Source organism: Letharia columbiana, assembly GCF_014066305.1.
Source record: "Letharia columbiana isolate WasteWater2 chromosome Unknown Sc0000019_s0, whole genome shotgun sequence".
Classification (NCBI taxonomy): Eukaryota; Fungi; Ascomycota; class Lecanoromycetes; order Lecanorales; family Parmeliaceae; genus Letharia; species Letharia columbiana.
Window position 1 is genome coordinate 683,739 of NW_023501060.1, and position 23,561 is coordinate 707,299.

Consider the following 23,561-nt stretch of genomic DNA (forward strand, 5'->3'; position numbering starts at 1 on the left):
TACGAACAACCTCAAATTTACAAGAGTATCATTCCGACCAAGTCATGTCGCCTCAGACACTCACCCGTCAAGACATCAAAGAAGATGGCAAGCAGCTTCGAACAATCACGTCTGTACATCCGATTACCGACCAAGACGATAGTCAACAGCCTGAACACAATATGGATGGTCCATCGTTAAGGCGACCAGATACTCCGATTGCTGGTCAGCAACCCGAAATAACAGACAGTACTCCATGCGAGTCAACAGAACCCTCCTCACCAGCCAACGCCTCTTCAACAACTCCCACCTCCGGAACATCTACCAACTCACCCCTCGGCCGTCCACCCCCAAGCTCAAAACACTACTATCTTAAAGAAATGTGGCCCGGCCAGCCCATCTGTCATCTCTGCCAAAAGGAATACGAAAAGACCAACCGCGCCATCCGCGCCCTCCTCTGCGGTGACATCTTTCACCGCGCGTGTATCGACCACCTACTCGGCCACAAAGACGGCCGCTGTCCATCGTGCGAGTCTCCAATCCCACCTGAATGGTACATGCCTCACAAGTTCGATCCATCGAAGCCGCCAGGCTCGCCTTGTCTTTGCCACCCAGCATCCAAAGCCCGTACCACCACGGGGACCAACACCAAGAACGGAGGCCCTTCTTTTACTTCCCCTGGCGTTTTAGCCATCCGGAAGGTCTACCAGCGCACCAAGGAGATCATGGTTCGTTGCGCACCGCGGCGAAAGCCGGAGAAAGTGTATGCCAGCTACAAGACGGAAAGTGGGCAGACTAGGTACGTCGAGGGGGAGTCAGGCGTCGGTCTGCCTGGCCCAGGGTCTGGATGTGCCGATGCCGATGGAGACTTACAGTATTAGGTCAGTCCACTTTTAGTTGGCGTTCTGTGGCTCACTTGTCTGACTATTACTAGGAATGAGTACACAAACGAGTGGTTCATTTCTCAATGTCAGGCCTCAGCCAAATTTATTTGAGAGCTTGCAGGTTCAAATGTTTGCCACGCGACAGGGATGTTTCCTCAAACGATGCGACTGATCATTCTCTGGTATGGTTGGATTGTAGAATAGCTGATTCCAACCCATTTCCTCCTATTGTACTCAACTTTGTGCTCCATCTCAGGACATTCGTCGCTGCGATCTCAGGGTCGTGGTCCGACGTCGATACTTTCAGAAACATTGTGCAGCCGTTCTAGACCAATTCTTCGTTCTTGTCTCCGCGAAACCCGTGGATCAGGCGCGCGGAGCAACCTGACTCGGAATCTTTCACCGCTTCAATGTCCCGGAGTTCTTCAGCTCCGGTCGAGCAAGCTCTGCAAGCTACTATTTCATTACATTCCTCTACCCATAACTCCTCTGCACTGCACGCATTTTTCAGGGGGATAAAGCTGGCGATCTGTCTGATAATGATCTTAGATTCGACGCGGTCTTGTACCCCATCTACGCATCCTACAAGAAAGCCACAAACGCAATCGTCATATGGATTTGCTACAGCTGCGAGCGGGAGGTATTTGGGTCAAGACGGCGCCGAAAGGAACCTTTAAAGAGCTGAGGCGAGCAGCGACGACGATTGCAAAGTCGAAGTGCACGGACGTACCTCTGAGGATCCCTTATGCGTTCCAGGATGCCATCGAAGCTCGAAAGGAGATCACTACATTCTACAAGCAGCATACCAAGATCGACAGTATAGGAATAAAGAAGCACGAGAATTCCACAGATATTTATTTCAACTCACCCAGCTGTAGAAGCATTGAGGAAAATGATAGAAGTCTGGGTCAAGGCCGTAGTAGGCTCCATTCCGAATATTTTCGCTGCCTGGCTTACCACTGCGGCAGTGGGACGTCTGCGGTACTAATTCAACAGAGGCCCATTTTCCATATCACTGAACGCCACGGATCATGGAGTGCTTTATGTTAAGTACAAACCTTTCCTAGGGATTGATAACCATGATAGCAGCGTTTCTCAACTTCTCGCCCGCGACTCAGCTCAGAACGGTGTTCTTTCTTCGGGTCACGGACTGTTTGGTCCGGCCGAAGCAATCATCCGAGGGTCAAGCACGCAGTTCGAGGATAGTACTCTAGAAGTAGCAGTCTTTGAGAACCCTGCAGACTGCGCGGACGACAGAAAACGTCAACACGGCGCTGAGAGTATATTGAAGGATGAACTACACGAGAGCATGAAGAAACAAACACCTTCGGCCCTTTGAGGACACAGTATCAGAATCCCTCTACAATATGAACCCTTCGATCAAGAACATACCTGAGATCCATCGATCGTCGGACAGCAGCAATGCCCCGGACGGATCGACATCAAGCATCGTGTTCTTCGGTCTGCACCTTTTTGTGGACTCTTACAAGAGTTTCTTGCTCTGCGACGAAAGCACATCTAAGACCTTGACGTTTCCAGGCGTCACAGATAAGATCAGGTGCATGAGGCTGTGCTGTCTAAACCAAATGGGGGCTAGAAAGACGGACAAGCACCTGGTACTTTAGGTGGATTGCCTGCCCTGCATTAGTGTAGTAGCGCGACTTGAGGCTCTGCTTTGCGCAAATGCGGATACTCTCTGAGTCTCTATTCTGACTTGCAGAAAAGCGGTCCATAGAGGAATATTGCTATAGGAGAAGCGACAGCAGCATTAGCCGCGACCCTGATTGCATTCAAACACGTGGGTTTATTCTTCCATTTGCTTCTTCGACTCTTGTCTCTACGGGAATGCATGGCGCTGCTACAAGCCCGCGCGGCGGCATTGCTGCTGCTCTTCCTCTATGCATTCTCCGCCTTCGCAGCTAGTCTTCAGTCGAACGTTTCCAGCCTTTCGAACGCATCCTACTCTGACGCTACCAGCTTGCTGATGGTGAACAGCTCCTCAAACAACAATGAGTATGGCGACTGCTTCAACCCGGCCACACCGCGTAGGGGCCTCTACCCAGCCAGAGAGCAAGACTGCGTCAACGCTGCCAAGGAACTGTTTTACTTCAGAGACCCTTTCCGGCCCACTACATTCGCCAGAAGAAATAATGTTGGTTTCAGGCTTCCAAAGGTGGTCCGAAACGGAACGTGCGTCATCTCAATAGACGTAATGAATGATGCGGATAAGGACAAATTTAAGCCGTGGCTGGTCTATACTACAGCCATGGACATAGCGCACAGATGTACTCAGGCCGCTTTTGGTTTCGGTGGGAGGAGCATGGCGGGACCGAAGAAGGTGGTAGACGTTCTTGTCTTCGGGAGGGGTTTACCTCTTAAAAATGGGGTAGTTGGGCCGGCAGAATCGGAGAGTGCTGTCATCGTCGCTAGAGAGCAGTTGGCTCGCGACGATTCAAGCTTGCTGAATGAAACTTCGCTCAACTTGATTGAGCTGTCGGCGGTGGACACCACTAGTCTGGACGACAGATTGGGCGTAAATGCCCCTCAGCTCGGCGGAGCCTTAGTATGTGCCGATCCACCTCTACCACGCGAACGAGCTTGGCCGATCAACTTCAGAGATTGTGAGATGGTCACAAACGCAATCTTTGGGGATAGGCAACGCGATCAGAAGTATACCTTTAGCCGAGAACCCGTGGCCACGAAGTTCTATTATCCTCTTCCTGCGAAGTTTAGGTACAGGTCATGTGTGATCCTTTTGGACATGAACAACAATAATGATCAGGATACAGTGAGGCTGTCGATCGTTGAGGCTACTGCATGGGTGCTGGCGCATAAGTGCTCCGGCGAAGAGAGATCCGTGGATCAGTTTGGTGGACGGGCGACTGTGGGTGTTGGAGCGAAGGACTTGATCAACATATGGGTCTATGGAAGCCTATGGCCAACACCAGGTGGGGCGTCGAACGTGACGGGTCTGATTCTAGCTCAGCCCGCACGCTTGATAGATAGCGAGTAGGGGAAATTTAGATGAATGATAGCCACATGAGCAGCGGTCGGTTCATGTTTCGAGGTCCTGTGAGGAGCTGTGGCCCTATTCAAAGGCCTCGCACTCGACTATTCAACAAAGAATAGAAGAGAAATAAGAAGAGACGGTTCGCGAATTCGAGAATACTGTAGGTACCTAATTGGAGATTTGCACTAGCGCTACACCGGGTAGCAGGAGTGAGAATGACCCAGCTTCTAGCGCGTCCAACTACTCACGCTACTCAACGCGCACCCTCAAGGACAACCATTCCTAGTAAACGAAAAGCACTCAATCTTCTGAAAAGATTCCCCTGGTTTGCACTTAATCTCTCGTCCATAAAATGTCCAGTCGCCCAGCCAAGCGTGCCCGCTCGGATACAGATACGAATGCCGTTGACCCCTCCAAGCTTCCGGAGCTCGTCGACAGCATCGACCCAAAAACAATCGCAAGTCTCCTCATTACCGCAGCGAAAATCTACCCAGAAATTGCGTCCATCGTCCAACGGGAAGTTGATCGCATCGCCGCAACTGAGCGCACCAAAGTCCTGGACTTTGATTATCTCTCTAAGTCGGCGTGGAAGACACTGAACGTCACATATGATCGCATGAAGGGCTCGCATGCATATGAGATGGCCGGAGAGGCGGCAGAGAGCATTGAGGCGTGCTTTGAGACAATTCGAACCCGTTGCCCGAAGACTGCTAGTTTCAAGACCAAAGAGAGTGCACTGGAGACATTGAGAAAGATTGCGAAGTCGATATGTTTGAGCGATGGGGTGGTGGGCCATGAAATTAGGCAGGACTATGATTCTGGAGGAGAATTGGTGCCAGTAATGTTGGAAATTGCGGAAAGCCTGACATCTGAAGAGCTGGAAAGGCTGAGGCCGTGGTGCGATGATAAGCTGATAGAGCTACAAGGAATTGCTGATAGTTACTGCATTTTCGAGGATTTGGGTCAGGTCATAGACCTTTGGGGTGGAGACGAGGAGGACGAGGACCAGAGCAGCAGTGATAGCAACGAAGAAGTCGAAAGCAGAAGTGGAGATGAAGAGGAAGTTGAGGATGAAAGATTCGTCGCGGGCATGCTAGCCCAGAAACACTTTGAGATACTCTGAACGTTGTGCTATGTGCCGTTACGGCTTAGACATCGACTGAGACCATGGCTCAGCACGGGCTGAAACAACAGTAGTCAGTTCGTACCAGTTGCGCCAAACGAGAGCGCTGCTTTCCGCAAAGCATTTAGCGTATTCAAAAACATCTGGAATGCTTGGCACCGGAGATCACCCAAATTCGTACTATAGTATAGAAATCTCTCCGCAAAATCATTCAAATCAAGTAGCCACATCGCAAATAGTCGCATTTAATTAATTTTGAAGCTATATAACCTCAGCTATACGTCCTAAACGCACCAATAACGTAGTAGCCACCGAACCGCCGCCGTCGCCGCCCCTCAGTCGCCGTCGCAGTAAGAATTACCCCCCCATAACTACTGAAATAGCCTCTGCTTAAGAAGCTTAAAAATAGATAAATGGGGGGCTGAGTGTTAGCAGCAGCCGGGACCCTACGACGGCCCTGCGGCCAAGTATTTAGGTCCAAATAGGGGTGTCTGACTGTCAAGCGCAGACACCCCCGGGACCAGGCTTTTTTAGCTGAGTTGCTAACACTGAGGAACATACCAAGACTTCAGTATAGCTTCATCTTTTTATTGAGGACCTATGTTAACGATAGCAGTGTTATTAAATGATTTTGCGGAGAGATTTCTATGCTACAGTACGAATTTGGGTGTGTGGTGTGAAAGATCTCCGGTGCCAAGCATTCCAGATGTTTTTGAATACGCTAAATGTGGAACGACTACAACCTGGAAGCGGGAGGTGGAGCCAAAATGACGGGTTGTTGGCAATTACGGCACTTCTGCGTATTTGGATCAGGTCAATGAGCTGTGGCCTTTAAAAGCTAGGATGAGAAGGAGGCTGTGCATGAGCATGAAACACGAGCACGCTGCTGAATGTCGCGAGAGATTCGCCGCCGGACGCGGAAGTTCAGACTGGAAGATCAAAGCAAAGGCAGCGGCCTACCGCCATGGTCTTTAAAGTCAATGTGGAGACCCAGGCACTGGATAGGCTCTTGATGGGGTTTAGTAATCGTGGACCACGAAGCGATAATAGGGCCACGATTAGGTCTTTAGATGCAGAACGTTCTGGGACCGGAGGTGACTGCTACGACTGGATGGCCTACGCTTTGTGGAAGATGGTCTGGTAGGCCAAACCTTTTTGTCGGACGACTGCTTGATTCTCTTCTTATGCAGGGACTTGCCTATTTGGCTTCTCAGGGGGAATTAGAGCAAGCATTGGGTTCAGGCCGCTGGACCGGTACCCGCATTTTGTTGCCCAACCATTTATCAGCCAGGGTAGCATACGCATTGACAGTAACAGGCCATAGTTCCAGAAACAAGCAAAGAAGAAGGCGGATAATTGGACATTTCTCGTCTTCATGCCGCAGAGCCGCAGACGCGCTTCATTATATGGCTGCGGCACTGATTGTAGTTGCAAGCATTGCACAAAATTAAACACCACAGCATTTCCTTCTTAGTCCTCGTCTTAGCTCTCCTTTCTTTCTTTCTTTCTATCTTTCTTTCGTTGTTCGACTGTGCAATTACGAGTATATACTTTACATCATGCATTGCTTCCACCTCCTTCCACTATTCACATGTATAGCTCTGTCTAAAAGCCAAGAGACGATTCCTCCTTTCAAATTGCCCCTTCAGCGCAGAAACACCGGTATATCTGCGGTCCAATCGTCAATGTCCCAATGGGATACTAATGTAACCATTGGGGGCCAGAACGTAACCTTGGAAATTGACACAGGCTCTTCCTTCTTGTGAGAGCTGCTTTCGAAAGTGTTCATACAGGTCCAAGATCTTCTAACAACATGTCCCAGATGGGTCCTCGATCCGTCCCTTTCTGCATTGAACTCCAGTAACCGGGGCACGTATGACTACACCAAGAGTCGTACAGTGAGCCCTGTGAACGAATCCTTCACCGTTGCGTACGGAGGAGGTCTAGTCACAGGGCGTGTGATCGAAGAGACCGTCACAATCGGTGGCCTCACGTTCAACAACGTTTCGATGGGTATCGCCAATGCTAGTTCTCCGTATTTCCTTGAACAGCCTTCTATCGGACTGTTGGGTCTGGGTCCTCAGCCCACCTATGGTATGATAGCCCCTGTGGCCTTGTGGTGCTTTGGTTCAAACTCAGTAGCAGTGATTGGGCGCTGATCAAACCACCCCCGGCACCCAGCTCGAGCCTTACCAGCTCCGTTTTCTGTTTCAGAGATGCAAAGCTTCGCCTTGGACTTCAAAGTTACAGGCTCGGACGGCTCGGCCAGTATCGAGTTTGGCGGCATCGATCATAGCAAATACGTAGGCCAACTCGCGAACGCACCCTTGAACAGCACGGATGGCCACTGGGCGGTCGACGACGTGGACTTCAGCGTTGGGAATGTGCGCATGAACACTAGCACATATGTCGTTCTAGGTGCGTATCGCTCCATCCATTAAGACTCCTCAACCTAGCCTGCCTTAACCTAACCTGCTGTTTCGCTCTTCACAGACACAGGCGCAGGACACAACATAGCCACCCCGTCGTCAGTTGCTGAAGCCTATTACAGTCGAGTGCCCGGAGCCGTCTTCGATGATCGTATCGGCGATGGCATTTCACTGTGGTACGTGTCTTCCGCGGTCCGAACTTTGAGCAATTTTCGAGTCACGGCTTGGGCAGTATTTGCTTCTTTCTGTAGATGTGTTCCCGGGCCCGCAGAAGCAGTCTGAAGAGCCAGCGCTGACTCCGAAACCTCCAATCACCCAGGCTCGTCCCGTGCAACGCAACGCTCCCTGACCTGGCTCTGCACATCGGCAACGGCACAGCCACTGTCGCCGGCGCATCCATGATTGGACTCCCCGTCAATGCATCTACGTCTTTGGATTCTTCATCGAGTGGTGAGTCCTTTCGCTTGGCCTGATTCGTCCTTCGATTCTATGGAACGCTGGGTCCCTGATGAGACGTAGCTGTGTATTGTAACCCGAGTATTCAGAACGCTTCCGATCCGAAACTGTTGGGCTTCCCGTTCTTTGAGAACAATTACGTCGTGTTCAATCAGACGGGGAAGCCGTCGCTTTTATACGCCCCGTATGCATAGGAAGCCGCAGGATTGGTCTGCGCGGAGGATGGTGATTCGGACAATCAGAAGCCCTGACGACTAATAACACCCATGGGTAGTCATTGTACCCATGACAATGGGTATTCATCGAGGCGATGCCGAGAAGAAAGATAGCCTAGCTAAAAAAGGAGTACGAGCCACAGTGTCTGCAATGTTTTTGTGGAAACCAACACCGGCCCGATATGAGGCTATGGGCAATGCTCACATATTGGAGGAGTACTCGCGCCCCAAACATGCGCAAATTCCCTCGCGCATTCCCAACAATCCTCATTACCCCATTCCGTTTTACAGAATAGTGCCTTCTTTTTCAAATCCTAGCGGCATTAGGCACCGCGTTGGTGCTAAACACCACCAGCAATCATCAAACCCTCATCTAGCAGCCTCAACCTCAATCCACTCTCAAAATGTCAAGCCTACCGTCGGTCTTTAGATAATGGCTTTGGAACCCCCCTTCCTACCAACAGGTATGGCACATGTGTAGGAGGTCATCCAATGAAGTTCTATAAATCTTGGTTCACCGGTTGAAGGTGCGCTCTGTGCCATGCTCCTGATAGGCGCGTGGAGTAGGCAATCGAAGGTAGCCGTAGATTTCGGGTCTAATTACTTACCGGTAGGAATCCGATGGAGGTGGCAGACCAGACCGCTCGCGAGCAGAATTGGAGATGCCATGAAAGGGATGTTATCTGTGCTCCTCTCTTAGATCTTGATCGCAGCCATACCTTACCTTCAACACTTCAGCTGTTGCTTTATTTACTTGAGGCGCGCGATTATTAGATTTCGCTTGACCCCGCTTATTCTTACCTTATAGCTCCTCGACCCGAGATTAAATCAACTGTGGATTGGTTCAACACGCGAGACCACAGCGCTTTCAGGATGTCTCGCACAGTCAAAGTGAAGCCGGACAAGATCTCTGCTATGCTGGCAGCGTTCGACAATAATCTGGATCCTGTGCAAGACATTGTCTTGGATCTTTGGAAAGGGTTTTCCACACGGATCTACTTGCAAATTGGGAGCGATGAGGAAGAAGACGCCAACTACTACCTCCCTGTCTTCGTCAGCTCAGATATCGATGACTGGGGAGACATGATCGACGTCGGGCGAGCGTTGCAAATGGGGCTATTGGAGGTTGCGGACAATGACACAGCGGTAACAGTGAAGCCAGTCGACGAAGAACTAGAAACACTCTGCGCCAATCGCCAGGAGTCCGATCCCGGGGGAGGTCAAACACACCCATTGAAAAGGATCAATGCTAGGCTCCTGAACCGTCTAAGGCGGTATCTCCTTCCTGGAAAACAGTACAAGCTTCGGTTCTGCGGCGCGCGCTTCACGATTTGGTCCAAATTTGGGAACCGCGAATCCACGTCTCAAGCAACATTGACGCCTTCGGAATGGCCTGAGGATGCTAGAGTCCAGATGATTTGTGGTCCTGAGCCTCTACTTTTCACCGTCGTTGCAGGGGTCCCAATACCTCGCTTCACCGTTTCCTTCTCGATAAGCTCGTCAAGATGCTATCTTGGCGACCCATGCAATTTTTTCGTCACCTTGACCGTGACATCGCTAGAGGACCGGCCTGTGACAGTGGACTCACTGCTTGACAGGACTGAAACCGACCTTTATCCAAGTGAACCTTATTCCATATGGAACGAGAAATTGTCGGCCGACGTCTTCAATACAAATGATGAAGAGACTGGAAAGTGGGGTACCTTACACAGCAAAGTCGAACGATTGGATAAAAATCCCATGGAGAAAGCCGCCGTGCGGCTGCTTCAGTTCAACAAGGGTACAACGCATACTCGCAAGGTCTACTTTTCAAGGGACGAACTCTCAAGCCACGAATGCTCATGGAGTGATGACTTTGCAGGTCTTACACCTAAAAAGACATACAAGATGGCCATCCGAACAATGGGCTACGTTGCATGGGACTACGGCCATGCACATGAGCTCCGGGAAACTCATCGAGACCAGCAAGATTGGAATAAGCATGGTCCTATCATATTTGAACCTGTGAGCGCGGTGGCACTGACAATCAAAACGATCATTGAACGCGAGAAACCCCAGCCTTTCTTCAGCTTGCCGCAGGAGTTGAGGGATCAAGTTTACGAATACGTAAGGCAGTCTGAACGCGCCGATGAGGTTCGGTTCACGGCCAAGGAGGGTCGAGAACCTCACACCAATGGCTTCGATGGAGCAATGCGGAGTGGCTAGGATGCAAAAGATGCTTTCCTAGGCCAGGTTACTTGATCATGGAACACTGTCACTCCAAAAACTCTACGGAGATCCAGGAGAGCTCAGAGGAATTCATGATGGTGCTGGCAAGACTGGGGTAGCTTACACGTCTTCAGACAGGCCTCCTCACCCCAGTGTTGAGAAAGTCAACTACATAAATCAGAGAATAAAGTGTGCATTTGCTGTTTTCATGGATCATCATCATAAGAACACTGATACCATATTTGCGCTTGACGAACCAATTTCTCCAGTCACGGCTTGTTCATAGGTTTACTTGTAGCAAGAAGGTCGAATTCCCTTCGCCTTCATTCAGAGGCCCTTCTCCCATACCACAAGATCATTCCATCATGAAGAGCCTGAAGTTCGAACCAGAAACGAGGCAGAAAGTCGTTCTTATCATGTGAATGCGTCGCCTCATCTGTCCCTGCATAAGAAAATTGGATGGGGACGTGAAGTTTCGCCGAGTAGAGCATCATTCTTGAGGCTCAAGTACTAAGGCGGCGATGTTGCCTGCGCGCAAGACATCTGGTCCGTTAGGGGGCCGAAGCATTCATTAGACTTTCTAGCCCTGTTAACTCGTAAGAAGAAGGGGCTCTGCTCTGGCTCAGCCAACACCGCTTCGACGTTCAATGTTGGATGCTTAGGCACAAATTACGAGCATGGCCTCGGCAAGACCTATGACAACTAAGACACTTTACAACATGTGAGGCAGTCAAGATACAGGCGCCTGGAAGAGATCCTCTTCGTGTGTGGTGGCAGGGCCTACCACACTAGGGTCCCCACCCTTGGACCTCCTACCGAGCTACTGCCGGCACTAAGCGTGTCAAGCTTTTTGAAAGCCACCCCTGCAACCGAACGCCACAGATACATTACGTTCCAACGGCTTTTATTCACTTGCATCGTTTCACTTCTGTGCCCATGGGTTCAAGGTGGCTTTCCACTCGCAATGTTGCCCATGGAGACGGTATCAGGAACTCGGACTTTGTGAGTACGAGTACCGTACAGTAAAGTAAGAACAGAGAAGACTGAAGACTACCCGTCCGCTTCTTTTATAACTTTGAGTGCAGGCCAAGCTCCGGGAAAGGCGCGATCACGTTCCTGAAGCGCCGTTTTAGATAAGGCCAGATAGGAGTAAATGCAAGGAATCATTCTTAGACTGCTCCCTCCGCATGGCGTGGCGTAATCTTAACGGGTTGAAAATTGGAGGAAAATGGAGGGAAATGGCTCATCAATACTTTCTCCATCTTTTTTGATGCAAGATACAGAATCTGATCATTGTTAAAGATTCTGCTGCCTCAAGACAACATACCGTACCTACTTTAGTGACACATCCGCGTAGAAGCGAATAAAAAGTAAAGTTGGCACTTGGCAAAGTTACGTAGTGCCAAGAATAGGGATTATAATTGTCCCTAACGGTCCGTCTGTCAACACGATCTCCAAAAACAGGATAACACCTTCTCAACAGAAGCTCTTTCCTACCTTTTCTTCCACTTTCCATCTTCCCCTCCACCTTCTTCTTCTTTCTTTCTTCTTTCCTCCACATCATATCACACTTCAAATCATACTCAACTCTCCGCAAATCTTGCTCTCACTACAAGGTTCGTACCACAGCCTCATCTTGCGCCATACGCTCCACATCTTCGGACTGAATACACTGACTCTGCTGTCCTCACAGAATCCAGTCAACTACACAGAAAACACGCGGTAAGTCCAACTCACATCATGCTCCTACTCACTATCAATACCTCGACACATTTTCAGCATCATCATAGAGCGTAGCAGCTAACAAAAATCCCCGAGGCCTCACAGATTAACTCACAGAAAAGATACCCCTCATTCAAAGACAGTAACGATGTCTTCTCAAACCATGGCCAACGGCGACAACTCCTCGCAGACAATTGATGTAAGAGCCTCTTCCAGCGTTCGTGAATGCATCACTGCCACTGCTCCACTGTTTCATCCTACGTTCCTCTCCAAACCTGGCTGTCGCCGTCAACGAGGCTGCATGCCACTCTTCTCTCACGTTCCCTTGCTAATGTGTCATTCTTTTCAGCACCTCACTTCCTACCCTGTCGTCTCCGACGCCATCTCGACATTCAAGTCAAACCCCTACGGCAAGAAGTCTCTCGACCTCTCCAACACCGGCTACGAGAAGCTCGTTGCACCCTTCGTCCCTTACGCCAAGCGTCCCTACGGTTATGTCGCTCCATACGTCGCTAAGGCCGACTCTCTCGGCTCCGACGCTCTCTCCAGAGTCGACCACACCTTTCCTATCGTGAAGGAGGACACCGAGAAGATCAAGGGCACCGTGTTGGACTACGCCTACTTCCCATTTCGCTTGGTTGGTGACAGCAAGAACTACGTCTTGGATACCTACTCTAGCGAATACAAAAAGTGCGGTGGTGATGGCTATGTTGCTGGTTCCAAGGCCATGATTACTACCGGCTTGGTGGTTACGAGCGATACACTGTCTTGGTTGAGCACGTTCTTGGGGCAGAAGAAGGAGGAGGGAACTGACTACGCGGCCAAGAAGTACGGCACAGCTTCCAACTACGCCCACGACAAGTCCGGTCAGGCGATGCAGTACGCAGAAGCGAAGTCTGAGCAGGCGAAGAATTTGGCATACCAAAAGAAAGAGCAGGGAAAGGACATGGCTGCAAATGCAAAGGACATGGCTTTCCAGAAGACAGATGAGGGAAAAGACATGGCTGCGAATGCAAAGGATACCACACAGGCTAAGGGAAACGAGGCCAAGGATACTGCACAGTCAAAGGGGAAAGAGGCCAAGGATACCGCCAAGGAGAAGTCCGGCAACAAGTAGGATGCCCATCTTATGTCGCCTGCTTTTACTTCGGCAAAGGATCACGAACGGCTGGCAAGGATGGACGGATGATGCTACGGTGTTGGGCGGATGATACCACTTAGACTACTAGCACGAATGGTGCGATGACTCTTCTCAGCTTTTCTTACTACTTTTCCTTCTTCGGTGCTGGCTTTATGGACTTGCTAGGGGTAAATAGACAATTGATCGATATGACATGCTAGCACAAAGTAGATAGACTGCAATGACTTCACAGCAGGAAATCTAACACTATCACTGTCCAATTATGCCATAATCTCGTTGTCATGGGATGTTTATCATTGAGCAAGTATGGATTCGACTGTCCGGCCCAGATCCCAAACTTTGCTGCCTCCAATCGTCACCAAGCTCTGACAAGCCTCGAATTACGACCCCCGTCACGAGGTCTAAGATAAAGTCCGAACCACCCATCCAGTCCATCATCGCAGCTAACATCGGCAAGACGCTGCTCTACCACAGAGCCGTCACAGCTAGCTAGCTAGGTCGGTCCGTCCATGCCAATGTCGTCTGCAATCTATCTAACAAGAAAATGTTGGGTCGAATCGATCAACGACTCCGGCATCCATGCGATGATACCTTCCCGTGCGCCCGACCCGTCGTGTCTGGCGTTGCGATTGGCATTATCCACGTCGCAAGACCCGGCGACGACGGGGTTTTTGGAGCGGCGGAATCAACGACGGGGTGCGATTTGTCGTCCGTGGCAGCATTCTGAACGTTTTCATCCCGGCACCGGACTCGGGGGTTGGGACTGGGTCCGCTGCGTCACGCTCGCCGTGTGGCCCGTGTGTTTGGGTCGGTGGAGACGGTCGGCTGGGTGGCTGGAGTCGTTGGTGGCTGGCGTGCTGGGATCGGGTGGGTTTGTTCGGGGGACGGGGCGGGGGTTTTGGGGGTCGGTGGCGCGAAGTTCGGGTGGTGGGTGGGTGGGTTGTGGTGGTGTTTGGGACCCGTAGGTCAGCTGCGGGATGGATTCGAGATGGCCGTGAGGAGGGGGCAGATGGAGTAGTCGTCCTGATCTCCTCGGTCTGTTTTGGGGAGCTTGGTCGGACGTTCAGGGATGTGGGACTTGCTCTACTGGCTAGACTCCTGTTGTGTTGTCTGATTCTTGAAAATGCGGACCGATTCGAGAGCTCGTGTTTGAGGTGCGGTATTTTCGATGCAAGCAGATGGACCGACCTCCGGCACCTGCTCGAGAGCTTTTTTTCGAGTGGGACTTTTTCGGTACAAGGAAGGAGTACTCGCTATCCGCCAAGATTGCACTCTTGTTCTCGGGTGTTGAGTTCGTAGGTATAGGGAGTCAGGCAGGGAAACCTAATGTCTGGATCTTCTTATCTTTATCGAACTTTTCGGAGGAGTGGTTTTTGTAGAAGAAGATCCTGCTTTCCTCATATACACACCAATTCATCGCAGCTGTTTACATTTGAGCACTCACCACTTTTCAACAAACATAGAAATCAGCTTCGTTCGAGAGCCTTATCGAAATATCTCAATCAAACTCCTTCCCTCCAAGTCAGAGTACCTTGAACAACGATAAACCACAACTTGCATCGAGGAATGATCGCAGCGGTCGGAAATCTCCCACCGCTGAGCCGCTAAAAGAACATAAAGGTATGGCACAACACGAATCGGACACTTCTCAATCAACATCAATCGGACATTCAGAAGCGTCAAAAGCGTCCACACCTAGCTCTCGTTCTCATAACAACAATGTCCATGATGGATGCGGATCATCGTCAGGTGCAGGGATAGAATAGAAGGTTTATCGAGGCCCATACGAGCCATGTGGGTATAGGGAGCCCTGGAGCAATGGAGTGCGTCCACAGCGCAGTAACTGCGCAATGAGCGGCCGCTATTGTTTCTATGAATCTTAGAATGCGATATGGAGAGGCTTTTTTGGGCAGTCCATGACGCCCGGAAACTTTGGAGGACGGAGCCGTCCACCAATTTGGGGAGGCTCTGAGGTTGGTTCTTGCAACGAGTATACGGAGGCGGTGAGGCAACGGTGTCATATCGATGTTGTCAGAGCAGGAAGCTCAATTCACATCAAAGCATCTATTCTTCTGTTGTCTCACCTCCACAAGCATATTTTGGAGGATAGTCTACCCTGACATTGAATGAAAATCGCTCAAAGTGAATCCCGTTGCTGTGACAGTTGCTAAATCCGTACCCAGAGGCAGCAGACCTTCCATTAGTAAATTTAGATGTAGCCTGACGAGTTCAGAGAAGGTAGGGATTTCCTGTCATTAAATCGCGCAAATGAAGCCAAAATAACATACAGCAGCTGCTCCACACATATTTTCATGGGAATGTTGGCCCTAGGGTGAAGAGGTGGAATCGATGATCCTTGGCGTCACCAAATATAGCACGACTTTGCCGACGCGACTTGTATCAGATGGAAGGAGCCGAGCATGGCTTGAGACTAGCGCTATAGGCAAGTCTTCCTCGGCTGTGTATGTATCAGATGGAAGGAGCCGAGCATGGCTTGAGACTAGCGCTATAGGCAAGTCTTCCTCATGGGCTGGTGGCCAGATGGTCGATGTGGTGAGGCTTTTTATTCCCCGTCTTTCAGATGGCATCGCTGCAGTGATGGGCTTGCTTCATTAGCCTGTAATTATCTACTGGAACATGGGCGCTGCGGCCACGAAGGAAGCCTTGGTCACGCATCACAAGAAAATAGCAGTGCTGAAATGACAATTGATTTTTCTTTGGAATGTAATGTTATGACAAGGTACTTTTGCCACTCAAATCATCAAAAGTCTCTCAATCTCAGCAGAATGAAAGAGAATGAATTTATGACGAATCGGAGACTTGCATTATTATCTACAAGCAATTGACTAGCATCTATCCGCCGTCTGCTGATCCTCTTACCTCACCATTCGGGGCTGTGTCTGCGCATCACATTTTCTCTCATCCGAGGGAGGAGGCACTTGGGAGAGCCTTGCTCTTCTTGGCATTAGGGCTGCGCTTACCCCGCGCTGGAAGCACTGGCGTCAGTTCGTGCTATCAGCCTACCTTACTTATAAAGACCCATCAAGCACGTCAAGACTGAATTATCCACACTCACTACGCCACGTACTCGTATCATCAAACTAGTACTGCCATTATCCTTCTCACCTTCTATAAATCTCAATCTTCATCCCATCATCCATACATCTTTCACGCATCCCACACCACGTCTTCCACACGCAGCCTTGTCGCCTCCTCCTCTACAGCTTCGGAAACAGATACAGGTTCTCCACCGATGGCAGCCATGGACAACGGAAAAGCTCCCCTCCCCGCCAACGGAGCCTTTCGCAACGGTGCACCAGGTGGCGAAACCAATACCAGACTGATCAACGTCCAGCCGCCTCGTCGTGAGGACCTCCAGCCAGCTTACGCCCAAACACTGCAGGGCGAGAGCGAAGATGCTGGCTCCCATGGCTGGTATGGATCCATGAGTATGTTGCCACCCTTCATACCTCATTTCAATCTATTAACAAGCGCTTAGTCAACACCCTCGGTTCGCTCGTCGGTTGCTGCGGTGCCATCCCGTGCTGCATCGTTTGCCCCAACCCATACAAACCAGTCAGTCAAGGAAACGTCGGTCTGGTCACCAAATTCGGTCGCTTTTACCGCGCCGTCGACCCAGGTCTGGTGAAGATCAACCCTCTGTCGGAGAAGCTCATCCAGGTCGACGTAAAGATTCAGATCGTTGGTAAGTCAAACCTCCTTACCCATAGCTCAAGCTGGGTTGCTAAGATTTTCTACAGAGGTGCCAAAGCAAATCTGCATGACCAAAGATAATGTCAACCTGCAACTTACCTCCGTCATCTACTACCATATCACCTCGCCACACAAGGCCGCCTTCGGTATCAGCAACATCCGCCAAGCTCTTGTTGAGCGTACTCAGACCACTCTGCGCCACGTTGTTGGCGCCCGTGTTCTCCAAGATGTCATCGAGCGCCGTGAAGAGATTGCCCAATCCATCGGTGAAATCATCGAAGATGTCGCATCAGGCTGGGGTGTCCAGGTCGAGTCAATGCTCATCAAGGATATCATCTTCAGCACCGAGCTTCAAGACTCCCTCTCCATGGCCGCCCAGAGCAAGCGTATCGGAGAGTCCAAAGTTATTGCCGCACGCGCCGAAGTCGAGAGCGCCAAGTTGATGAGGCAGGCCGCCGATATCTTGAGCTCGGCTCCAGCCATGCAAATCAGATACCTGGAGGCTATGCAAGCCATGGCGAAGACGGCAAATTCGAAAGTAATCTTCTTGCCCGCGACGAACCAAACCGTGCAGCAGCAGCTTGCGCAGGCCGATACCTACGGTGAGGGCCCAAGCAGCCAGGGTCAGAGCTCGAAGTCGTCGACTGGGCCATTCATGGGTGATACCAATGATGGATTCCAGCAGGCGATGAACGCGAGGGTCATCGAGAACATCTAGACGCTCGCTGCGATAGTCGCTTAGGTGTTGCAAGGAGATGATCGGTATTCTGGGCTGGATAGGAAACGGGGCAATGGTCTTACTTCCTTCAGCGGGCTCGATTATACCCTCGTTAACAGCCGGTCATATACCCCAAATTGTCTTTGCTTTTAGTCTAGTCCGATGGTTTAGTATTGTTCTCTACTTATATGCTTCCGAAAGATGCACCAAGTGATCTCATTTCCTATCTCAACGCGCCGAGAAGTGGGCAAAATTCTTGCTGTGTGGTCTCAAATCGAAGCCACACTCCGTAATTCAGGAGCAGAAAGCTCCTTTCTTCCTCGAGGTTTGTCTTGTCACTTTGGTGAAATGCCGTGATTAAACAGCGAAAGCAACGTTCTGCTCTTTTAAATGTGCCTCGTTTTCTCAATTTCTTACCTAGAAGGGACGACACCGACTCCAAAATCTTTGGGTCTTAGAGGCCGTCAGTTTGATACATCATTTGGGCAAACGGCCTGTTGGTTGGGGAGTCTCCAAGGCTTGAGAGACTGTTATTTGGCGAACGTTTTGGGGATCGCCCTACTACGGTTTGGAAATTCTAGAGCTCGAGAGCTAGCGTTTGGCACTTTGTTTGGGGATTTGCCCGTGGGCTTGTAACGATTTGACAATCTCAACGCTTCAGTCGCTGTCCGAGACATGATTCAAAAGAAACGTGTGTTTCTCTCTTCGCTAAGGGGACTGCTTCGCTCTGTGACAGCTGCACAGCAGAGATCCCTATTCGCTCATGGAGTACATCTAGTCGCTCATGCCAAAAGCCAGTGCTTGCCCGTCCTTTGCTTGTCTAAAAGCTCTACACAGGCTTGTGCCTATTTGGTCTAACAAATGATGCTACTCAACTCTATCCTCTTGTGCGGTCTTACTGCCGTCCGCTATTCTTTGGATGATAGATTCTCCACCGTTGGTACCGCCACCGTCACTGCGAAATACAACTTCTTCCATCATCTTTCTCCCATGCGCCCTCTTTAATCCTTTGCCCGGACCAGAGACCTTTACCGGTCAAGTTACGACGGCCGGCAGCACCACCTACTACCCCTTTTATGAGTTGGGATTTTCCTTCTTCGATCCAATCAATGCACCACACACGGTTGGCGAGTAAGACCTCGTATACATCTTCTCTGCCTCGGCAGCTGGTACCCGATATGAATATGCCACAGTAAGTTGACCGTAACATACCCCGTACTCCACTATTCTTGAGATATACTTATACTGAACCTGACTTTAATGAAGCCACCGTGAGCTGCGGTCCCACTCACGGCTGTGGAACGGTGGCGTGCAAGACGTTCTATCCTGGCACCGCGGCCACCAACGGTTTCATTGGCCCTTCATACTGGGAGATTGACAATGCCGAGTCGTCTATATCTCGCTTACTTCACCTCCACAGAGCCATTTCCCGCGGCCAAAACGACCGCCGCCGCAACATCTACCTTCTCTGGTCCCACAGCTGCGCCTTCTTCCACGGTGGCTCTCAGTCCTCAAACCAAAGAGGGTGTTGAACTGGGCGTGTCTTTGGGAGTCTGCGCCTGCGCCTGGCTAGGAGTCTTGGTTCTTCTTCGGTACCCTCGGCGTAAGCAGCAATCTCGCATTGGACGTATGAGCTCTGTGGCAGATCCTAATGATGTTCCTGAGGCTATCGAAGATAAGTCGACAGCAGGGAGTAGCAATGGGGAGGGCTCAGATGGTTTCTCTGAGCTCCACGGGGCAGAGGTGAACGGCTATCAGAATGAGTTGGAGGGGTCAATGGCGGAAGGAAGGGAGGAGCTTCCTTAGATTCCTGCTGTATGTCCTTCCTGTAATATTGGTGAAACCAGTCGGTCATCGGTGAGCTGAATTAGCGTCGGCGCCTTGAATCTGCGGTATCTTGAGCATTTCCCGAAACATTCTTTACATCTCGTTCCACATTGTTTTTACCGCAACCCGATCAGGTCTGCACTTTGCGCTTTTGGGTCTTGTCATCTGTGCGTATTCGCTTTCTGGGATGAGAAGAGGAGGTGGTAAGACCGCGCTATCGGTATGATCCCGAGACATGGTCCGAAAGAAGATGTCAATACGGCCATTCTCGCCATGCTTTCCAGTCCCTTTTGGTTCTTTTAAGAGAAGGGGGGTCGTCTTGTCGTTTACAGCTTCAGAGCTCGAGCATTCCTTTTTCCAGTATTGTTCCAAGCCTTCTACATTATGGAGAAGATGGAGATTGTCGCCACTAGCTTGTCTGTTCTTCTTGCTCTCGTCGCACCAGGTTCAGCTCAAAGCACCCAGTCCACCACCTACTACGATATCGAACGGATTACAACTACAATCTTTTTACCATCCGCTCTCTTCTCACCGTCGCCTACACCTCAGAGTTTCTTTGCCTTCGTCGCCACGTCCAGCGGCACTACCTCCTACACCTTGTTTGAGGACGAAAACACATCCGGGAATGCTACGATCAACTTCCTCCCGGCCCAACAATATGAACAGTACAACGACTACGGATACACCTTCTCCGCCTGCCCGACCGGTACCCAGTACGTGCTGCCAAAGCAAAAGTAAGAACCTCCGAAAACCATTCCCCGCGCACACGCGCACACTGACCGGTCTCTGCTAGCCTCACCATCAACTGCCTGTCCGTCACACCGGCCAACACCGCCATTTGCACAACCACGTCGCTCAACCTCGACGAGGCTAGTCTCCCTGCCTACACCACTCTCGCCGAATCCTCCCTCTACCCCGCGACTTTCCAAATCACAAACGCGACGGCACTACCACCGCGTCTTACTCTCGCCACCAAGATGGGCATCGGCCTCGCCGTGCCTCTCGGTCTCTGCCTCTGCGTCGTCGTCGCCCTCTTGATCTACCGGCACCGCGAGCACAAGCACATCTCCCGCATGAAGCACGCGGCTGCGGTGGGACAGGTCCCCATTGCTGCCGAGACGAAGGACGCGAGGTTCGTCCTCTCGGGTGGAGACGGAGGGATCGCTGGGGTTGCGGCGTCTCGTGATGGTGGGACGGGTGGTATAGGGGGGTTTGTTGAGGGTGTTGGAGGGGGTTATGGCGTTCGGGTGAGTGAGGTGTCGGCGTTCACGAACGAGTTGGACGGGTCGGGGAAGGATGGGAGGAAGGAACTTGCTTAGGTTGTTGCTGTCTACTGCGTTGAGGATGGCCTGGTACGGCCACATTTAATACAATAGGAGCTTTGATCAGCGAGTCCTCTAGCAAGTTGTATTGTTTATTTTGTTTTGCGACTACCGATCGGGTCAAAATCCTTGGTATACAGTTTGAGAGCAGCCTGCCCGTGAAATGATGGTGAGATACATCCATGAACTGCTTCCGAGACACAGCCCGAACGAGGGCATGGGGCCGCTCTTGATCGTTAAACAGCCCCTCAAAGAAGCCCCGTCTTTTCCATTCCACAATTCTGTGCTGTAATATGATAACCACTAGTGCGAGGTCTCAACCCTTTCCGCTGTTCTAGGTCGCCTCCGTCCTTTCCCTGAGATAATTGGCAAAAGATAAAAGCCTCCCCGACCTCATGTACAAACCCCCCAACAACCCATCTCCCGGCAGCAAAAACGGAATGGTGAACCATGCTGCCACCGCCATTCACGCTCCAGTTGACCCTCCAACTCACCCCACGTTTTACCTCCATGGCCGTCTCAGCTCCAGGCCCCTCACCCACATCTGAGGTCACGAGTCTGGATTCGGCACCTCAGTTCACGGTGGCAGCCATGCAATCTTCCGCCATGGTTACGGTCGAAGGGGGTGTGCGACCAACAGCCACATCGACACCATCTACCACCACCACCACCATCACCACCACATCATCCACTACCCCAGCAGCGCCATCTCCTCCCACCACCGCAGCACCATCCACCGCCACGGCACCCCCCTGCTCCCCACACCTCCGTCGCGTCCGAGCGAGCATCCGAGCCTTCTCAGCCCCCAGGGCAAACGAGGAATCCGGTTGGGCGTACCCGTTCGCCATCCGCATATGCGCATTGCTCGTGCTATCGCTCCTTCGGTATCGGCAGAACAGGCAGCGATCTCGTTCGAGGCACGCAGGCGGCGAGAATGCTGGTAGCTGGGACACCACTGCTGTAGGAGGCGAGGGTTGGAGGCCACCGATACCCCCACCCCACGGCCTCGGGGGTCCCGTCTCGGCGGGTCCTCGATGGATGCGGTTGAGAGCTATGGGATGGGGATACGGGTATAGTCGGGCGAGGGGGAGGGGTCTTTGAGCGGGCGTGAGCATAGGGCTGTGATCTGTGCGTGGGATGGAGTTGGAGGGATAGGGGAGAAGGGGGATTGGAGAGCGGGATGCGGTTCTTGAAAGGCCGGGCTTGTGGTTGATGACACGCTCTTCCCGAGACTTGATAGTTGATGGGTATATATTTGGCGTGAGTGGAGCGTAGTAGCGAAAGTGATGGTGGTGTTCTAGATCGGCCTCTATTGACTCAGCGATTAGAACGAGCTTTCTTTCCTGTATCACCGCACCGGAGCAATGGCATTCACCTGTTGAAACAGAAATTCAATTAACCATTCCATCCGCAACTATTAAAACTTCTATTTCGCGAACTTTGCACTGGCGTTCCGAGCTACGGATAGTCTCTCATCTCGTCGCCATCTTCAACCCTGCAGCTCCATTGAATACACCGGTGGCTGCCTGCCCTGCATCTTGTTCGCCAAAGCAGTATCCGATATCCTCTTTCCCTCAAGCTCCATGGCGAGGCCCCCCACTGATGCCATGTTGCCCATCTGGCTTAGACGCGAACGTTCCTTGTGCTTGGCGTGCCGATAGAGTAATAGAGCGAGGCCGGCGAGTACACAAGCGCCGAGAGGCACACCGAGACCGGTACCTACTTTGGCTGCGGTTCCGTGTGTTGCTGATGAGGCAGGTCCAGAGGTCGGTGAGGGCATTGGATTGGTGGGCATCCCCCGAGGCATTGCCGTGCTGGATGCAGCGTTGTTGGAGCTGGAAGTGAAGAAGAATGGATAAAGTGTGGACTCCGGGCCTACTATGATAACAGTGCTGTAGATAGCATTGCTGGCAGACTCATCCGCCGTTATTTCATCTTCAGGGTCTTCTATGTTGCTGAGGTAGGTGCTGGTGCAGGAGGCGATGTTGGCGTAGCCGACGGGGCCGCAGTGTATGGTTATTCTGTTACAAGTAAGCATATCATGCATGCCCAAAGTCTTAGACTTTTGCTCAGGAGGTACTTACGCCTGCTGGAACGCTTGTAGAGAGTTGGACCCGTCGCTTTTTGCTAGGCTCACGCTGGCAGGGTCAGCATACCTAGGGTGGATTCGTCGGAGATGAGAATTTGAGGCTCTCACCTAGAAAGGACGTAAGCAGTGGTGGAAGAAATTGCTGAGAACGTGTAGCCATTATAGCGGCACTGGCCCCCTTGTCCCACGAAGTTTGTGAATTCATAGTTGCAGTCCAAGGTGTAGTAGGTGGTACCAAGGGAGGTCGAAATTTGGCCGGTGAATGTCGCTCCAGTAGGCTCGGGGTTGAAAAGCCAAGCGGGCAAGAGTATGTTTGTTGAGACTATGGACGCAGAGGCACGGCCGACGAGGGCGATGACAATATAGAAGACAACTGCAGTAATATCCATCGTCTTATAGGTGCACAATTTGTCTGCTCTTTGGCAGATCGAGAATCCCAATGTAAGCGTAAGGCGACAAAAACAATCGGAGTTTGATGGGGGGCAGAAATACTCGGTTAGGGGACTTGGCTGGCAAAGATATAACATCAACGAAAAACAATCTCCGCGGACAATACAAGCTCTTAAAGAAACAGGAGGTCGGAAAAGAAAAGCCCGTTCATATCCTTTTGGGATTTGTTTCGGAAGCAGCCAATAGCATGGTCTCAGTTACCCTTTCAGCGAATCGTTGGACGCCGATGGGTATCTGCATATTGAACCTTCCAACTGACGCCGTTTGAGAAACG

At 51.2% G+C, this 23,561-nt stretch overlaps 13 protein-coding genes across 13 annotated transcripts; 12 read left to right on the forward strand and 1 right to left on the reverse strand.

Annotated features, from left to right (window-relative positions):
• Positions 1-44: 44 nt before the first annotated feature.
• HO173_006617 (uncharacterized protein) lies at positions 45-860 on the forward strand (the record flags this gene model as incomplete). The annotated part of the gene is made up of 1 exon (XM_037308526.1): positions 45-860. The coding sequence occupies one exon, from the start codon at positions 45-47 to the stop codon at positions 858-860; it is 816 nt and encodes a 271-aa protein (XP_037164792.1).
• Positions 861-1,475: 615 nt separating this feature from the next.
• On the forward strand, positions 1,476-2,202 carry HO173_006618 (uncharacterized protein; the record flags this gene model as incomplete). The annotated part of the gene is made up of 2 exons (XM_037308527.1): positions 1,476-1,680; positions 1,931-2,202. The coding sequence occupies 2 exons, from the start codon at positions 1,476-1,478 to the stop codon at positions 2,200-2,202; spliced, it is 477 nt and encodes a 158-aa protein (XP_037164793.1).
• Positions 2,203-2,230: 28 nt separating this feature from the next.
• Positions 2,231-2,488, forward strand: HO173_006619 (uncharacterized protein; the record flags this gene model as incomplete). The annotated part of the gene is made up of 1 exon (XM_037308528.1): positions 2,231-2,488. The coding sequence occupies one exon, from the start codon at positions 2,231-2,233 to the stop codon at positions 2,486-2,488; it is 258 nt and encodes an 85-aa protein (XP_037164794.1).
• A 224-nt stretch (positions 2,489-2,712) lies between these two features.
• Positions 2,713-3,876, forward strand: HO173_006620 (uncharacterized protein; the record flags this gene model as incomplete). The annotated part of the gene is made up of 1 exon (XM_037308529.1): positions 2,713-3,876. The coding sequence occupies one exon, from the start codon at positions 2,713-2,715 to the stop codon at positions 3,874-3,876; it is 1,164 nt and encodes a 387-aa protein (XP_037164795.1).
• Positions 3,877-4,225: 349 nt separating this feature from the next.
• On the forward strand, positions 4,226-4,996 carry HO173_006621 (uncharacterized protein; the record flags this gene model as incomplete). The annotated part of the gene is made up of 1 exon (XM_037308530.1): positions 4,226-4,996. One exon carries the CDS (start codon positions 4,226-4,228, stop codon positions 4,994-4,996), a length of 771 nt encoding a protein of 256 aa, XP_037164796.1.
• Positions 4,997-6,681: 1,685 nt separating this feature from the next.
• On the forward strand, positions 6,682-8,075 carry HO173_006622 (uncharacterized protein; the record flags this gene model as incomplete). The annotated part of the gene is made up of 6 exons (XM_037308531.1): positions 6,682-6,758; positions 6,819-7,090; positions 7,178-7,414; positions 7,490-7,601; positions 7,745-7,875; positions 7,945-8,075. 6 exons carry the CDS (start codon positions 6,682-6,684, stop codon positions 8,073-8,075), a joined length of 960 nt encoding a protein of 319 aa, XP_037164797.1.
• Positions 8,076-8,969: 894 nt separating this feature from the next.
• On the forward strand, positions 8,970-10,301 carry HO173_006623 (uncharacterized protein; the record flags this gene model as incomplete). Its single annotated transcript, XM_037308532.1, has 1 exon — positions 8,970-10,301. One exon carries the CDS (start codon positions 8,970-8,972, stop codon positions 10,299-10,301), a length of 1,332 nt encoding a protein of 443 aa, XP_037164798.1.
• Positions 10,302-12,174: 1,873 nt separating this feature from the next.
• HO173_006624 (uncharacterized protein) lies at positions 12,175-13,143 on the forward strand (the record flags this gene model as incomplete). Its single annotated transcript, XM_037308533.1, has 2 exons — positions 12,175-12,225; positions 12,376-13,143. The coding sequence occupies 2 exons, from the start codon at positions 12,175-12,177 to the stop codon at positions 13,141-13,143; spliced, it is 819 nt and encodes a 272-aa protein (XP_037164799.1).
• Positions 13,144-16,429: 3,286 nt separating this feature from the next.
• On the forward strand, positions 16,430-17,599 carry HO173_006625 (uncharacterized protein; the record flags this gene model as incomplete). Its single annotated transcript, XM_037308534.1, has 3 exons — positions 16,430-16,616; positions 16,667-16,873; positions 16,929-17,599. The coding sequence occupies 3 exons, from the start codon at positions 16,430-16,432 to the stop codon at positions 17,597-17,599; spliced, it is 1,065 nt and encodes a 354-aa protein (XP_037164800.1).
• Positions 17,600-18,979: 1,380 nt separating this feature from the next.
• HO173_006626 (uncharacterized protein) lies at positions 18,980-19,405 on the forward strand (the record flags this gene model as incomplete). The annotated part of the gene is made up of 1 exon (XM_037308535.1): positions 18,980-19,405. One exon carries the CDS (start codon positions 18,980-18,982, stop codon positions 19,403-19,405), a length of 426 nt encoding a protein of 141 aa, XP_037164801.1.
• Positions 19,406-19,810: 405 nt separating this feature from the next.
• HO173_006627 (uncharacterized protein) lies at positions 19,811-20,745 on the forward strand (the record flags this gene model as incomplete). Its single annotated transcript, XM_037308536.1, has 2 exons — positions 19,811-20,160; positions 20,220-20,745. The coding sequence occupies 2 exons, from the start codon at positions 19,811-19,813 to the stop codon at positions 20,743-20,745; spliced, it is 876 nt and encodes a 291-aa protein (XP_037164802.1).
• A 453-nt stretch (positions 20,746-21,198) lies between these two features.
• Positions 21,199-21,849, forward strand: HO173_006628 (uncharacterized protein; the record flags this gene model as incomplete). Its single annotated transcript, XM_037308537.1, has 1 exon — positions 21,199-21,849. The coding sequence occupies one exon, from the start codon at positions 21,199-21,201 to the stop codon at positions 21,847-21,849; it is 651 nt and encodes a 216-aa protein (XP_037164803.1).
• A 388-nt stretch (positions 21,850-22,237) lies between these two features.
• On the reverse strand, positions 22,238-23,226 carry HO173_006629 (uncharacterized protein; the record flags this gene model as incomplete). The annotated part of the gene is made up of 3 exons (XM_037308538.1): positions 22,238-22,769; positions 22,833-22,886; positions 22,946-23,226. The coding sequence occupies 3 exons, from the start codon at positions 23,224-23,226 to the stop codon at positions 22,238-22,240; spliced, it is 867 nt and encodes a 288-aa protein (XP_037164804.1).
• Between the last annotated feature and the right edge of the window lie 335 nt (positions 23,227-23,561).